The sequence below is a fragment of the Micropterus dolomieu genome, linkage group LG13 (assembly GCF_021292245.1).
Source record: "Micropterus dolomieu isolate WLL.071019.BEF.003 ecotype Adirondacks linkage group LG13, ASM2129224v1, whole genome shotgun sequence".
Classification (NCBI taxonomy): Eukaryota; Metazoa; Chordata; class Actinopteri; order Centrarchiformes; family Centrarchidae; genus Micropterus; species Micropterus dolomieu.
This window is the reverse complement of record NC_060162.1, coordinates 2,787,197-2,804,613: the sequence shown is the minus strand read 5'-3', so window position 1 is coordinate 2,804,613 and position 17,417 is coordinate 2,787,197. Positions and strand designations below refer to the sequence as shown.

General features: G+C 36.6%; 2 protein-coding genes across 2 annotated transcripts in view; one reads left to right on the top strand and one right to left on the bottom strand.

Annotated features, from left to right (window-relative positions):
* LOC123982177 overlaps positions 1–4,711 on the bottom strand; it is a 38,190-nt gene extending 33,479 nt beyond the window's left edge. Inside the window, exons 1-3 of the mRNA XM_046067598.1 lie at positions 4,569–4,711; positions 2,303–2,458; positions 556–647 (exon numbers count right to left, since the gene is read on the bottom strand). The gene's annotated coding sequence lies outside the window, so the exon portion shown is untranslated. The remainder of the gene's footprint in view (positions 1–555; positions 648–2,302; positions 2,459–4,568) is intronic.
* Positions 4,712–7,657: 2,946 nt separating this feature from the next.
* Positions 7,658–10,136, top strand: LOC123981454 (EKC/KEOPS complex subunit Lage3). The gene is made up of 3 exons (XM_046066287.1): positions 7,658–7,771; positions 9,561–9,689; positions 9,781–10,136. Exons 1-3 carry the CDS (start codon positions 7,722–7,724, stop codon positions 9,893–9,895), a joined length of 294 nt encoding a protein of 97 aa, XP_045922243.1. The 5' UTR covers positions 7,658–7,721; the 3' UTR covers positions 9,896–10,136.
* The last annotated feature ends 7,281 nt before the right edge of the window (positions 10,137–17,417 follow it).

Genomic DNA, 17,417 nt, shown 5'->3' with positions numbered 1-17,417 from the left:
AATTGTTTAAGTCATTTTTGCCAAATGTTTTCTGGTTCCGGATACTCAAAACATGAGGATTTGTTGCTGTCGACCGACTTATCGTTTAAGCTCTCATCATATTAGCATCAATTCAAATCATCAACAGAACTGTAGACAAAGAAAGAGGAAGTAGAAAAAGGGAGAAGCCAGAAGATGAACTGATGAGAAATTCAAATTAGACATTCAATGACATCATCCATGCAAGTCTGTACCTAACAAATAAACCCAGAGCACACGAGGTCACCAGAGTAAAGAAGCCCTCATGAGTGAAGAGTTTATCCCAGAATCCTCCATGCAAGCTGCGTCAAGAATGCATTTTTGTGCTGCATCCAAATAAGTAACGCAAATTCCCCTGTTGTTGTTATAACGACTCGTGTGTTGTATCCAGGAAAGCTCGACTTACCGGGAGTTGCTGCAGACGGCACAAAAATACATTCTTGACAAACCAATCAGCCCTTGAAAAGCCCGTTTCTTTATATGATCATGAGAGGTAAAAAAAAATAAATAATAATAATAAGACCTGTGCTTCAATACCTCTTTCACACGCAGTCACTCAACACGACTTACATTGGCTTGCAGCTCAGAATGCAAACCTGGTATGAACGTACAGTGTGCCGAGGAATCACCTGTGGAGACAAACAAAGGTGTGAGGAGGAGGTGAACCAGGTGCCTCAGCTGACCCTGTTGGCTTTGTGATGGACTTTAGCAGGGGCTGCAACTGAAGAGCATAAATGCCACTACAATTTGCCTGAGCCTCTGGAGACGTCTTCATTGTTGTGGCGGCAAATATAATGCCGATATCAAAACACAGAAAAGTCATGTATCGTCCCTTATTCCTGCAGAGTACAATCTAGTACCTGTATTCTCAGCCAGTAACGTTTTGTTTTAGATGGAAGCTTTATTAAAGAATGAAATAGAAACGTACTTTGGGTTCTGTTGTACATTTCAGAGCGTGGCTGGTGTTTAAGGGAGAATCAGAAGTGACGTCATTCAGATGCTTTATTCTCTACAGTATCACTATATATTTAACACTAGTAATGCTGTTAGATTAGTGCTGCTGTCATTTAGGAGACGATGATGACGGGAGGACATTTCAGATTTTAAACCAACTTTTTCACCACCTTCCCAAAACTCACGAGGGGAAGAAGCGCTAACATCGCTCACCTGTTAGCACGTAATACCTGTCAAAATAATCGCAATGTGACTTTTTAATTCTTATTGTGCAGCCCTTATGACTTCAGCAATAAACAGACTCGTTGTTCATTATTTTTCTGACTAATCGACTTATTGTTAAAGCACAACAGGTGTCATCATGGATGGCAGGATAACGACGTGAACAGACGCTGCTGTTAAAGCGCATTCATGTTCAGGAAACCTAGAATGAAGTAAACAAGGATGCAACTAACGAATTATCTCTAGATTCTTTTTTTTAATCCATTGATTTACTGTTTTGTCTGTAAAACGTTTGAAAATATTAAAAAAATCAGTTACTGGATTATTAGTTACAGTTATCTAAAGCTAATGCAGTTACCAATAAATCCTCCTTCAAGGTTTCAACAAAAGCTGAACATCATAACCGTCATGAAGGGAGGACTGTTGTAGTGGTGGAAAGTACAGAATCAAGTACTGCACTTAAGTACAATTTGGAGGTACTTTGACTTTACTTGAGAATACCAATATTATGCATGTTTATACTTCTACTCCACTGCCTTTCAGAGCTAAATATTGTATTTTTTTCCCTCTCCACTACATTTATCTGACAGCTGCAGTCACTTATTACTTCATAGATTACGATGTTACAAATACAACACATGATCAATTAATAAAATATGATACTGTGCAAAAGACTGAACTATCCAGCAGTATATAAAGTAGTTAAAATCCGAAGAAGGTTAAAGTCGAGGGCAACTGAGCTAACTATGACCTGGATGACTGAGAATCTTCACAGACATCTTGCTAAAGTAAAAACATGCTCCATCTCCAAACATATTACAAGGGGAAAGGATTTTTATTTATATAAATATAAAAATGACAAAATATAAAAGAATAACATCAACTGTAATATCAAAACTGTTGCGTACATGTTAAATGTTGTGTACGTGTTATAGTAATATTCCAATAATATCCTATTAAAACAATAATACCACCCCACGAAAGGGAACGTTGTGCTTTTATATAATACGTTTTAATACTAATACCTTTGTAGTTTTACATGAGTGAAATCTTGATTGTAAGACTTGTAAGAGTCAAACACAAACACAACACATATAAACAAACTCACTGGTCGAAAAAGCACAACAGCGACGTTTTTCTTCCTCAGAAATCTCCGGATGGTTAACACAACAGCTCCTGGTGTCTTCCTACTGTTGCTCCATTGAGAGTGTCCCGACTCACACTCGTGTGGAACAGAAACAGCTCAGCCGCTGACAAAAAGGCTCTGCAGAGAGTCATAAAAAACGCAGAGAAAATCATCAACACACATCTGCCTACTCTGGAAGACATTCACACCTCTCGATGCCTGCAGAAGGCATCCAGCATCACAAAAAGGACTCAAACTTCTCCCCTCAGGGACCAGATACAGGTCCACCTGAGCCCGGACCACAAGACAGATGAACAGCTCTTACACAGAAGCCATAAACACAAATACCAGATAACCACTGTATATTTATTATTTTAACCTGTGCAATTTGTGTGCAACACTTTTTAAAATTTAAACTTTTTTCTATGCATATTGTGACAGTTGTGTATGTGTGAGCTGCATGTGTGTGAATATCATATATCTATATATCTAAATATATCATATTTTTAAACACCGTTTAAGGTAGTGCGCCTACTTTGTAGTATCATGCAATGGGAATGAAGGAAATTCAACTTCACAGTGTTTTTTGTGGAATTTACTTATAATATATATATATATATATATATATATATATGAAATTGCCTAAATATTTTACAATATATATAATAATAATACAATAGGCATATGTGCATTACAGCTGGATTAGTTAATGGATAAGTTGTGGAATATTAAATTAATCTGCAACTATTTTGATAACTGGTTAAATCAGTTTCAGTCATTTTTTTAAACAAAAATTCTCTGATTCCAGCTTCTTAAAAGTGATTTGATATTTTCTGGTTTCTTTTCTTCTCTATGACAGAAATCATCTTGGGCCTTTGGGAAACACTGAGCAACATTTTGATGACATTTATTAGACCAAACAACTAATCCATTAATCTAAAATAACTGACAGATCCATCAATAATGAAATTAATCTTTAGTTGCGGCCTTCCTAGTCCTAGATTTACTAACAAGTCCTAGACTGATGAGAAATGAGACACTAAAGAATAAAATTGATGCAACATCATTTAGAAAGGCAGTAAATTTTCACATTAATCAACTGTGCATCGACTAATCCATTCGACTTTAACTGATACTTATTAATCAACTGCAAACAAAGCTAGAAGCTTAGGTTCAAACATCGGGGTGGCGATGGTTCAGTGGATTAGACACATGCCTTAGGTGTGGGAGACCTGGGTTCGATTCCCACATCTATCACTGTGTCCCTGAACAAGACACTTAACCCCTAGTTGCTCCAGAGGCGTGCGACCTCTGACATATATAGCAATTGTAAGTCGCTTTGGATAAAAGTGTCAGCTAAATGACAGAGAGTCTGCTTTTCTCAAACTACAGGATATTATGATTTCACTGCTACAGTGAAACAAAGATTACACTAAAGAATCAGAATCACAAAGGGCTTCATCCCAAGTTGTATTTTACAGGTAGAGGAATTTGCTTTGGTGATTAGGTGCACCACATGTAGACAAATATACAGTTGAGATAAATAGGCCTAAATGTAAAAATATATAAATATGGAATAAACAGATGCAACTTATTAAAAAAAGATGTGTAGTAACAAAAAATAAATAAATAAATCAGTGTGGCAGGCATTTACATTTGTGTGCAGACATATTACAGCAGGAGAGGATTTGTATTGATATAAATATATAAACTGACGAAATACAAAAACATGACTGTGTCCAATATGGGAGTATTCAGAGGGCAGCTTGCACTTTATGCACAACATCTCATCAGTTTGAGTCAGACAGGCTGTTTTATAACAACAACAGAGTCTAGAAACATCTCAGCTCTGATTTAATAACATCAAGAAGCTTCTTTATTACTGCAGGCTGGATATAATAACGTGTGTGCAGGGAAGCAGGCCTGCAATAATGACCACAAACCTGTGAACCTTCAGCTGGCTCGCAGCCACAGGGCTCGGCCGGGGGGGAGAACAAGACTCAACTCCCTCATTTTGTCCCCCTCGTGAAGTCTTTACGGTGTTACGTGTTATTTCATAAACGCAGCGCAGACCAGAAGCTTTTAAAACGCCGTTTGACGTAGTTACGATAATAACAGCGAGGTAAACTTCACCCGAAGTAAAGTTTGACTTTTAGACGCACAAAGTTCACATTTCAGATTATAAACGACTCCTACTCGACCCGTAACTAAACGCACGGATGGATACTTTAGTTCGTGGCTTGCTTACCTTGTTTGCTTGCCTTCCTCCTTCTCTTCTTCTTCGTCTTCCTCCCGTTTCAGTAACGTGAAACCACAGGTTTCCCTTCGGAGGCGACCACGTGACCTGCCCATCCCGTTGACGTCACACAGAGAGAGCAGGGAGCGTGTACCTGAAACCGCAGCAGCACACCTGGGCGCTCAAAGACGAGCAAGTACATTTACTCAGTAGTACATTTAACGCAGGCCCACTTCACTATTTCTATTTTCTGCTTCTCTGATTTGATATTTATTGTCCCTGAGCGGCAGTTTGGTTTGCAAACAATATATCTGTAAATATAACTCGTTCAAGTCCAGTGAAAAACCTTAAATGCTCTAAAAGTAAGCAGCAAACTGCCCGAGTTAAAAACAACGTTTACGTCACCAAAACAGACATTTTCAGGTATAAAATTAACAATTAAATTAAAGAGTTTTGACCAGCTGCTCTGTCTTCCTTCATTAATATTATATATAAATTATATAATATTCTGAGGGTGTATTAAGAGGCCGTCCCAAGGTGTTTACTGTAGAAATGTGTTTGAAGGCTTCATTTCCTGCCACGGCTGCAGAATAACCAAAGAAGGTAAAGACAAAGTTTAGGTCAGCAAAACTGAGTAAATTTCAGACATATATGATTTTCAGGGATCAAGTAATGAGGTAAGAACTAACAAGATATTCTGCAGCAGTGGAAGGAAATGAAGTAAACACCTTGGAACAGCCTGTTAATACACCCTCAGAAGCTTCATTTGTACTGTATTATATATTTTATATATAATATTAATGAAGGAAGACAGAGCAGCTGGTCATCGGTTGATCCTACATTAAAATACTGAACAAAACTCCTTCATTTAATTGTTAATTTTATACCTGAAAATGTCTGTTTTGGTGATGTAAACATTTTTTTTTGTCTTTAAGGAAGTTAACAAATGAAGGTTTTTCACTTGAATTTATATTTACATTGAAAAATTGGGCTGTTCTTAAACTTTTGACTGGTGGTTTACATAATGAAACAAATAAACAAACAGAAGACATATAACATACAGTGGATGTCATCATAATGTGATATAATTTTCCATGTCGATCTATTCTCATGAATCTGTGTTTTAAAGACTATTTTGAGACAAATGAAGTGTTGTGGCTTTACATTTCATCAGACGGATAGTAGATAATGGGCTCATTAGCAAACACTTTAAACACATGACTGATCCGCCAACGCCGTGCCTGAAGGCCACGTAATTTATCGGCCTGCATGAAGTCATCTGCTGACTCAGAGTCTACCACTTTATTTGTTTCTACGTACAGGCTGCTGGAATGTCTTTGTCTATAATCTGTTTTTATTAACCAATAAATTTATCTTTCCTGTATACCTCAATGTAATGGCCACATTCAAAGAACTAGACTTTTGAAAGGCTTGATAAACAATAATGAGCGCCATATCCATCTGCAGATGCGGAGTGTAACCTGCAGCTGATGGCACTTAAAATACTTTTGCTAAAGTACAGTTTTAAATCTAGGACTTTTACTTGTTGTGTAGTATTTTCAGTGAGCTATTGATACATCTAAGTACTAAATATAAGTAAATGGTGTGAATGTTTCTTCTACTGGTGATAATCTGCTTGCTTCAGTGTACAAAAGTCTGAACACATATTATTCAAAGCATGAAGAGCATCACAACATTGTATATATCTGAATTTTTAAACAGAGTCTGCAGGAATCATTTAATCAAGATCACAGACAAGAAAACAATATGCACTTTAAGCAGAAGTTAGTATTCGAAACAATGCAGAGGAACTTTGATTTTATTTAGTGAATACGGTACAGTTATTTTCATAATTGATTCTTTTTCTCGATTAATTGATTAGTCATTGTGAAAAATTGATGATCAGTGTTTCCCAAAAGTCCAAAATGAAGTCCTCAAATGTCTGGTTTTGTCCACAAACCAAATATATTCAGTTTACTGTCATCGAAGAGCAAAGAATGCAGAAAATATTCACATTTAAGAAGCTGAAATCAGAGAATTTGGACGTTTTTTCTCAAAAAAAGGACTCAGGAGAAAGTTGTTAATTGATTATCATAGTTGGCGAGTAATTTAAGAGTTGACAACTAATTGATTAATCAACTACTTGTTTCAGCTCTACTTTAAAGTAAATCTACACTCATCCAAGACAAGCTGGTGATGTTTTATCTTCCTTCAGGAGTTGAGTTTTGCCAGTGACAGATCCAATTTACAGTGTGCTTGTTAATTCAGAAGGTTTCTGAAAGGAGGATTTGTGGATTGGCTGTTATCAATCACCGCGTGTAGCTCATCCACACTCCTCTCAGCCTGCTGTTGTCACACTCTGCAAAGCTGCTCCATGAAGCGGACGCAGTTTCACTTTGGCTCAATAACTGAAAATACATCTGTCCACTCCAAAGTGTATATTCTGCCTTATTATGTATGTTTTATTTTGAATGATGATATAAGTTGCACTTGAATGACTTTATGTGTATTTATACCACTTGCTTTTAGTAAATGTTTTAAAAACATTTAGTTTGCTGGGCCTATACTGAGTTCAATTGAATCACTTTTGCATGGAGGCCAGTCCAATGCAGAGGAAGCATTTCAAAATTAAATGTAAATTGGGGGTAAAAAGTTTTTCACTTATTCAAAAGTAAAAACAAACATAAAAAATTGTTACTTTGTGATTTAATAATTCATGCAAGAAAGGGTTAATTTAATTTAATGTAGTGCAGGGGTTTTCAGAGTGGGAGGTGGGCCTCCAAATAGTTTCAGGGGAGACTGGAAGTGAAACAATATCACAAAAAGGAGATCACATAGAATTTGAGACTCAGAGTCAGAAACTAATAAATGCCTTAGGACAGTCAGAAGTTATGTCAAACAGCAATTTTAGGCTAGTGTCTGTGGGATCAAATAATATAATCATGATCTCGTAGGCAAGCAGGAATTTAAAACCCTTAATGTAGCCTATTTTCTTCCTTCAGGCGCTTTATTTGTGCAGGGAGACAGTTGTAATGCCGCACTCCGCCGCTGGGGGGACAGCAGGGCGCCATCACTGTCTCTGTTCTGCCCTCACAGGCAGAAGAAGAAGAAGAAGAAGAAGAAGTTGAAACCGGAAACTCCTTTTACTTCAAAACAACAAGCACGATGGCGGCGACAGACGCAGAAACAGACCGTGAGAAGGGAAAACTGGAATTGTATCCTTTAATATGAGCTCATCATTTTATATTATTAAGTCCTGTTTTTACATTTAGGAATGAAAACCGCCGTTTTACCAGAGAAACATCAGCATACTTTCACTGTGACTGATGCACATGTGAATCCCTTCAGGAGATGATTTGTTTTTCTTGCTAACATGTTCATGTTTTAATGCCAGCTCTTTGTTATTGTCCATCTTTATTTAGCCTGTCTGCTCTGCTGATCAGGATTACTGACAAAATAGTAAAAGAAGTACTCAGACCTTCAGTTAAAGTACCACAAGGTAGAAGTTACTACTGCGTTGAAAATGTTAGTACAGAAGTACCCTGAAGTTACAGCTTCAGATTTACCCACATTAGACTAGATACAGGTCAAAGTCAAATCTGGATTAGATTGTCCCAGAGAGTCTTTAAAACATAGTGGTCTACATGCAAAAATGCAAATACGTAAAATCACCTTTTTTATTTTCACGAATAGAATAAAAACATGTTAAAAAGACAGCTTTAAGGCTTTGCCTAAAATGCCTAACAGCTGCGAATCAGAAGCTAACTTCAGCATGGCCCAGAATATTATTGGATTATACTTATTGATATTTTCATCATTTTGATATTGCAGCTGGTAAAGATAAGAGCTCCTTTTTATTACTTTTTATAAACAGCTGGGTAGCTTATGAATTTCCCCCAGTGATCAATTAAGTCTTATCTAAACCTATAAAAAGACACCATCACTTATTTGTTGATTGTATTTTGCATTATTAATGTGAATCTGCAAAGTAACTAGAAATGTATTCCAGTAGAAAGTACAATGTTTCCCTCTGTAACGTACAAGTATAAAGTAGGTGACAATGGAAATACTCAAAAGTGCCTAAAAATTGCGCTCCAGTACAAGAGTAAATGTAATTAGTTACTTTTCCACCACTGCTGACAATTTATTCGCATTTTTTCCCACTAAGAATACTTGTAAAAGGTCAAATTATTTTTCCTATAGAGGACGGTCAGAGATGGATCCAGGCTTATTAAAAAGAAAATCCCCTCTAAAATAGGATTCACTCAAATTATGAATCCTTTACGTCAGACGCAAATTAATCTATAAATTCCAAGATGTTTCAGCTCCTTAAAAAACCTCTCCGTGTGAAACGGTGCAAAACTGTACTACTGGACACTTTAAGGTGTGCACACATGCACCAAAGTTGGCTTTACTGAAGGATCTGGGATGGGAAGAATGGGAGGTTTGCTGGAAGACGTGCCGCTGAGTTAAGGAATCCACTTCTTGGTATGGAAGACAACAGGCTGACAGGAAAGATAAACAAATGATTAGTTGATTGACTCTTGGTCAAAAGACGTGTGCAAATTGTTCTACATAAGGTACTTTTTAATATGTAATAAATGGTAAATAATAGCTGGTTAATGAAAGATGGAATACACCAAAACTGCATACATTTAGGATGATTATATAATTTATCTAAGATGTGCCAGTTGAGATCTTTTTAACACTCTGTGTTGAAGGTTAGTCTGTCGATTTGTTTGATGTGATGTCTCATGTTTCATTCTGTTTTCTGTTGAACCATGCAGCACCTTGTTTAGTTAGATAAAAACAGAAACTCATTTTTTAAAATGTGAACGATGCATAAAGATGTTAACAGAACAAATTCCTGTTCAGTTGGACGAAAGCCTGAGAGAAGAGGAACAACGTATCAGGATAAACGTCCGGCTTGTAGCATTTCTTTGCTTTCACAGCTTCTTGTTCAGACTCTGTGAGTTCCTCCAGTCTTCCTTGACCCTCCTGCAGCTCTCTGGACGTCCCCTTCCCGTCGTCTCGTGAGGCCGTCATCGCTCTGCGCTCTCTGTCGCCAGACCGAGAGCCGAGGAAAGGCGGCATCAGCAAACAGCTCACGCTGTCCGGCAGCACGCTGTCCGTGTGAGAAAACGCTGCTTCAAACGTCTTCAGCCTTTGTCTGACAGTCACAGCGGCGATGTCTTCTATTTGATTTCTTCTTCGTGTGTTTCAGGAGGTGGAGCGCAGATGAAGCTCGAATCCTCAGAGTGTCTGTGAACTCGTTTCTGGATCATCTGTTGCTCGTCATGGAGACCATGGAGATGTTTGGTCCCCCTGTTTCCCAGTGAAGTGACAAATGATTCCAAAGTATTTAGATTGAGTTTCCAATCGTTGGACACGACTCAGGTGCGACAAGTGGAAGAAACGGCGACGGATGTTTGAGCAACTGGCAGCTTAGACTGTGTTTACCTTTGTTTTATCGCGTAAAATCTGACTGTTTAAGTGGCGCTGAGCGGCCGCTGGTTTCACTCTGGTGTGGTTTTTATTTAATCTTCCTTTGTAAAAAATAAAAGGCAGCAGATCAGAAAGTTATCAACTGTGTCTTGGCCATTAGTTCACTTCACATATTAATATATAATATAAAATATTAAACAAAACAAGTCATGTGAAGACGACTTCTTGGTCTCTGGGAAACTGTGAAGGACACTTTTTATTCTGTTTTTTTTTATAGATTTTATAGACTTAATGATTAATCGGGAAACTAATCATCAGATCAGTCTTTTACACTTTATTTTAACCCCCTGGTATTTAGCATTTATAAGCAGTATAATGAACATTAGCATACATAAAATAAAAGTAGCTCCACCTCAGCGTTAAAATGCTGCTCCAACATTGATGCATCCATATTAATAATCACATTTTTTTTTACTTTTCATAATTTAAATAGTTTTTTTTCTTTTAATAATTTACTTTTACTCAAGTAGAATTTTAAACGCAGTCCTTTTACTGGTAACAGAGTATTGGAACATTGTTGTATAGGTATTTTCGCCTACGGAAAGGACCTGAATACTTCCATCGCTGTAGATAATTGACGAGGCCATGCTACACTGATACAGACCAGCAGAGGGCGCTGGATGATCAAAAATTCATCTACCTGTTTGTGCTTGCACCTGTTTTTGATTTTGTTTCAGAGCAACACAAAAATGTCTTTTTCTCTCAGGAGAGGTGAAATAAAACATAAAGTAGTTCAACCTCTCTTTCAACTACGTATCCGACTAAGTTAAATCAAATTAAAAACATTAATTTTGCTGTCCTCGAGTAAACGAGAGGTAAACACCATTGTGTAACTGACAGTCATAAGTGGAAGAAAGGAAATGAAGTGCCACAGTGAGCCACAGGACTGGCAGAGTTATAATGAAACTTCAGGCAAGATGAGAGATGATCAAATGTGTACTTCTCCTGGAAAGTCATTACACTCACACCCAGTGTTGGATGTAAACTATATACATACATGATGTCCCTAGATCCAGGTTAAAAAGCCTTTTCAGTGGCTGCTCCTAATCTTTTAATACTTTACCTGTTGAAATAAGAATTGCTCGGACTGCTGACACTTTCAAGTCCTTGCTAAAGACTCATCTCTATTCACTGGCCTTCAAACAGAGTTGAGTATTGACATTTTTTACTTTTTCTACTGTCGTGTATAATTGTTGTATATTCTGAACTTGGAAAGCACATTTTGTCAACTAGGGTTGTTTTTTAAATGTGCTATATAAATAAACTTGAACATTTACTCAAGTACAGTACTTAAATTAAAATTGGAGGTACTTGTACTTTACTTTTATTTTCATGCTACTTTCTACTTGTACATCTCAGAGGGAAATATTGTACTTTTTACTTTACTACATTTAATAATTTAATAATAATGCAATTTTTTAAGCTTATAAAATATGATATTTTGTTATAAATTAAACTATGCAACAATATATACATGCACAGCTGAAGCAACCCCAGCAAGAGAGGAACCACAGAATTCAAGTAAAACAACAGTCCTGCATCATGTAAAAACAAGCTCCTGCTTTATCGGCTTATCAAATCTCACAATGCGAGTATCCGACTGTGGTCTATATTCAAAACGTTATCTTCCTTAATCTGGCTGTGAACACACCAGGAGCTTTAGAAAAAGATTTGATTGTTCTGTTGCTTGAGTTTCTAACTTACATTTCCTTTTTTAAACCACATCACCGCAGACAGTTTCATCCTTTTAAAAAATATGAGACAAGCATTGTGACTCGGGACAAAAATTGCCCTTTATAACAGAGGCTCTGTTATTTATGTTGTGGAGCTGTTGAGCTGTCTGAAAAGGATGTTCTTAATGACAAATAAACGACCAGTGTGAACAGTATGAGGCGTATTCTCGTTTTGTGTAACAGTCTGTGTCTGCATGTGCATTAATGCTCATTATTCTTGCCCTCGGCAGGATAAGGAGCCGGATATCAGACTGTGAGAGAGATTTTTTTTTTTAAAAACTGGGCTGTTAAAAAAAGCTTCTGCAGCGGTTTGAAATACTCTTTTACACTAGTCTTTTAAAAATCTGTATTTTTGTCCATGCTAGTGGCATTAGGGATGGCCACCGCTTTGGTCCTGTCTGAAAGATCCCTTCTTACTTACTATCCTTTTTATCATTTCACAAGTTTAAAAATGCTTCTTATTTTGTCTTTAATTATTCATGTTACAAATGATGCTATGGGTATATGTAATATACAGTTCACTATATATTTAATATTCTTTATTCTTTATTATGTTTTTGCTGGACAAGTTGTTGTTCACGGCCGTTCAGTGGCCATCAAGTGTTTTTTTTCACATATAGACTTATCTTTATTCTGTTTCTGCATTCGTCTTATTTATAATGTGTCTTTGAAATTGTTCATTGTTTTGTTTTTCGTCTTTCCTATAATTGTAATGTCTTGTCTTGTTTTATGTATTGTATTGTTATGTTAGGCGCCCTCGAAAACTAATTAATTCGAATACTATTTAATAAACTTATATCACCAAATATTGGTTTATAATGACATCAATGACATTTATGATAATTTTGTACTGATATTCACTCTGGTTATACAAGAACAAGCTAAAACTCAATAGAGTTTTCTTTAATATATATCAATATATTGGGGGTATTTTAAGCCTTTACACAGAGATGCATCAAAGCTCCGTGGCTGGACTTAACGCTGTTTTAACCCCTAACCCAAGAAGGCAGTTTTAAAATGTCTTTGTTAGCGTGTTGTAACACACGTGTGATTACTGTGAGGGGTTATAAAAGACAAACACAAATATGTTTCTGCAGCACAATGGAACATCCCATAAAACAGAAAACATATGAGGCGAGTGAGTAAAATTTTCACACTCTAACATAGTAATATCTGCCGGCCTGTCATCAACAGCCACTTCAGTAGTACAGCAGATTTATTACTTATTTTTTTTTACATGACAGTGGACTCACAACATATTAAAAGTGCATTTTGTGGGTTTGTTTTCAAACAAGTGACTCATCATTGCTGACATTTAAACATCATCCCACTTGCACAGATGATAAGTGCCTGTAAAAGCCTAATGTAAACCGCCATTGTGAATTAACAGGGAAGCTAAAACCAAAACCTTGGATGTATCAAAATAAATGTGAGTGCAGGGACAGAGGTTAGCGTTTAAAATGTCAAAGTGGGATCTGTTGCACAACTAGAGGTTCAGAACAGTTTGGTAGGAATCAACAACATTTAATGAAGGAGGGGGTTTTCATGATGAATTTCTACACCTGCAGAGTAAACACAGATCCGCTGGGGAATAGAAAACACGCAGCTTGTACAACAGTACGTAAGGTCAAAGCAAATTGTAAATAAATATTACAATAAATAATTTATACATAGATTCTGGATGACATTTGATCAGTTTACAAGGTAATTACTTTATTTGTGTGGAAGAAACATTACATTATTATTCAAAGCAAAGTACTTTTAAATGTAGTAAATGGATTTCTAAGTAAGGTTTTAAATGAAGAACTTTTACTTGTATTAAAGTATATTTATGTTGTAAATATGAAAATCTGAATAATAATTTCACTTTTGCATAATATAAATGCAAAGTAAATGCAATACAAAATGAAATGTTAAACAAACAAAGCGTATTTGCTCTCTTGCCGAGAGTTAGATACGAAAATTTATATGACTTTCATGTTTGTACGGTAAATATAAAGCCTGCGCCAGTTAGCTTAGCTTAGCATAAAAACTGGAAACAGAGGGAACCAGCTAGCCTGGCTCTGTCCAAAGGTAACAACACTAATGAACACCTTGTAACTCATTTCTGAGCGTGGCTATGTGTTTTCTGTATTCTTGTGATATTACTGTGTTTCTGATACAAAATGAAGAAAGTTTTATGAGACTTTTATACAATTATTCCCTTATTTTTTTATATTTCACAGTATAATACAGCTTTTTTATTCAGTGACACCACTGGATAACAGGGGTTGTGCTGATTTGAGGAAAATTAAATACTTGAACTATGAACAATGAAATATAATTTGGTCTATGGTAAGAGATTTCTTTTTCCATTTGAATTCACTGTACATAAAATCTTTCTTTTTGGTAAATTAGTCTCTTACTCTGGCGCTGGTGTGTCTGGTTGTACTGTGCCTGGCCACATTTGAATATCTGCACCTGTTTAACTCGCTTACCTGAGCGGAGGGAGGTTGTTTTGGTTGAACTTTTGTTGAACCGTATACTTCTACTTCTCTACCACTCAGAAACAAATGTCGTACTTTGTTTTTCTTTGACAGCTTACTTCGTGGATTCAGATCAATAATGCAAAACATAATCAACAAACAAATTATGATGAATGATTAAAGATTAAAATGTGACTTTATTTATCCCCGTGAGGAGATTCCCAAGCTACCCAGCAATGTATGAAGTAATTAAAATGGGCTCCGCTTTTACCAGCTGCAACATTTAAGCTATGAACACATGAAAGCATCAGTAGTTATTATCCAGTCATATAATATGCATTATTCTGAAAAGGGCCTTTCTTCATGAATACTTTAAGAGTATTTTGATGCTAATACTTTTGTACTTTGAATGCAGGACTTTGACTTGAAACAGAGTATTTCTACACTGTACTATTGCTACATTTCCTTAAGTAAAACACTTCTCTGACCTGCTGAGTGTCAAAGTAAATTATAACTTTTATTTTCCAAAGTTAAAAGTAGCAGAATGTTTCTGTAAATGCATCCCAGTATAACGATCACTCCGAGCTAATGAAACAAGTTAAAACAGATAAAACTTCATGGTACATTTGTTTGCACATAAATTCAAATACATTACAGACTTGTCCACAGCTGATAATGAGTTTTTGAAAATGTAATCTGCCATGCATCACATGCTCGCAGGTGTACTTTTATTATGGATTTGATAGTGTCGTACATGGAGCTGTTGTCAGAGAGTACACTAATAGTTTTCAAGGTGATGTCTTTCTATAGCCTTTCCAAAACCAAAAACACAAAGTGCAAAATATATTTAACAGTGTATCTGTGTACTGTAACATTAGCTGCTAGACCTGATTAGGCCTGTATGACTGAGATTTTTTGATGTAAGGCTGGTGGGTGTCCTACTGCTTTCAGTCGTATTTTATTATATTTTTTTTAGCTATTCTGACCCACAATCCTCTGTGCACGTGAGTACATGCAAGAGCAACAGTAAGTACACGGTAAGGGCAGCTGCAGTACATGTCTATCCCATAGTCTTTGTATGGAGAAGTGTCTGATTTTCAGGAGGGTGATTTTCAAGCACAGCCTTTAACATCAAAGGACCACACCAGCTGCTGCACAGCGTCATCCACTGACCAATACTTAAAGCTACACCGCCAAAAGGGCCTGAGGCAAGCCTTCAATTCTGATATGACTAGGATGTGTGGTGGATTTTTGGATTAGAGATTAGCAGGAGCCTTGGCCCAGTTTCTGAGGACATCGAGAACATGCAAAACATTTCAAGACTTAACGGAAACTTCTCTAATCTCCCGGTTAAAAGTCAGTAATCTGTGGATTTGCACGTTAGCTGTCAGAGCAAATGATACATATGAGGCAGACAAAGTTATGCATAACCTTTGCAGAGTAAACTGGTAAGAAAGAAGTTTAATACAAATTTTAAATAGAAAATGAGACTTGTCTGCTTGTGACTTCTCGTGGTGAGCAGTTCTACAACTGAAGAGGTACCATATGCAGTATTTCACAAGAAAAATAGCAAATAAATTTAGGGGCCTAAGTTGGGAACCACTGCAATATAAAGGTAAAAATATGTGATGAACGAAGCTTTTAAATGATTACAATTGAATATCTGGAGCAAGCTCAGATTACCTTATGATTCATTTGAAGTCAATTAAGTAATCAGTGCAGTAATAACATTTCTACTTTGATCTGATCTTTACAAGCTGGTCTTTAAAAGCATCCACACTAATAAACTCCTACACACTGTACACTAACTCTCTCTGAAATATAGTGAAGCCGAAATTGTTTAATCAACTGTGGCATTTACTTTCGTGCCAGTGAAATTCAGTTCAGAGATAAATCAGCATCAAAATAAGTTTAGCATTTGAGTGTTCATCTAACACACCGAAAATTGTGCTGTTTACCACCTAAAAATGACTGAACTTTTTTATTTTACTTTGGTGTATTGTGGTCTAAAGGCAACACTCCCTGGTCTTGGCTGTGTCACTGAGAGGGTGTTAAGTTGATCTGCAGCACAAAGAAGTTAAGTGAAGTGACACCAAAGATGCTGCAGTGTTTTGTGTGAAGACTCCCACAGTCAAACTTGAACAACAAAATCATTTGTGGCTTAGTCAGACAACATTTTAAAGCTTGTTCAAATCAGATCTCTATGGTAGAGTTTTAGACTGATGGTTTAAAATAAAGGTGTCCTGCAAGAATCAACATTCGGCCCCGATATTTACTCTATATGTACAATTCATTTTCCAACTGAGCTTTGCAGTGTTCATTTCTATGCAAACGATACCATCTTGTAAGTCAACGTCGAGCTCCAGATTTCTTTTCCAAATTTTTAGCAAAAAGTCAACATTTAGGGAAATACATATTTGCTTTCTTGTTGAGATTTATCCAACTCTCGCTGGTTATCTTACCTACCATAAACCTAGTGGAAACATCTAGCCTGGTTCTGTCCAAAACAAACAAAATCTGCCTACCAGCATCTCTGAAGCTCATCGGTCACAATGTTTATTTTATTGTTTAATTCCTATAAAAACAATAAATAAATGTAAGAATTCTTTGCTGTTTGACGGGCTGTTACAAGCCAAACCATTTCTTGACTCTGAGTAGCTGCCACTCAACCAGCGGAGACTCCAGAAAGTTAATAGTGCTTGCAAAGCAATAATCCGGCACACAAACCACAGTAAAACAGAAAATTGTCATTTTTACACGCAAGTTTTTGTACAGATTAAGCAAATGAGATTTAACGTGTCCATTTCTAAGCTTCACAGAGAGCCAGGCTAGCGGTTTCCCCCGTTTCCAGTCTTGTCTCTTGTTGGCTGAAGCCTTATATGTCATAGGAGAACGGTTAGCTACCTTCTCATCTAAAGCATATTTCACAAAATGTCAAACTAGTCCTTTAAAGCTTGTTCTTAACGCCAAAAAGACAAAGGCTCCATTTATACTTGTTATTTGAATCCAGAGGTGACTCAATACACTTCTTACATGTGTCTCTGGAGAACACTAGGGTGATAGGATCACTACATGAAGATGAATAAAACTTAAAACTACATTTACGTAAATACAATTTTGACCACGTAAACAAGTCAAACAAACACCAGGCGTGTATG

Coding starts and splice junctions, on each gene's coding strand:
- LOC123981454 (XM_046066287.1), top strand. CDS start 7,722: ATGGCGGCGACAGACGCAGAAACAGACCGTGAGAAGGGAAAACTGGAA. Junction 7,772..9,560: donor GAGAAGGGAAAACTGGAATT/GTATCCTTTAAT, acceptor ACCCTCCTGCAG/CTCTCTGGACGTCCCCTTCC. Junction 9,690..9,780: donor TCCGGCAGCACGCTGTCCGT/GTGAGAAAACGC, acceptor CGTGTGTTTCAG/GAGGTGGAGCGCAGATGAAG.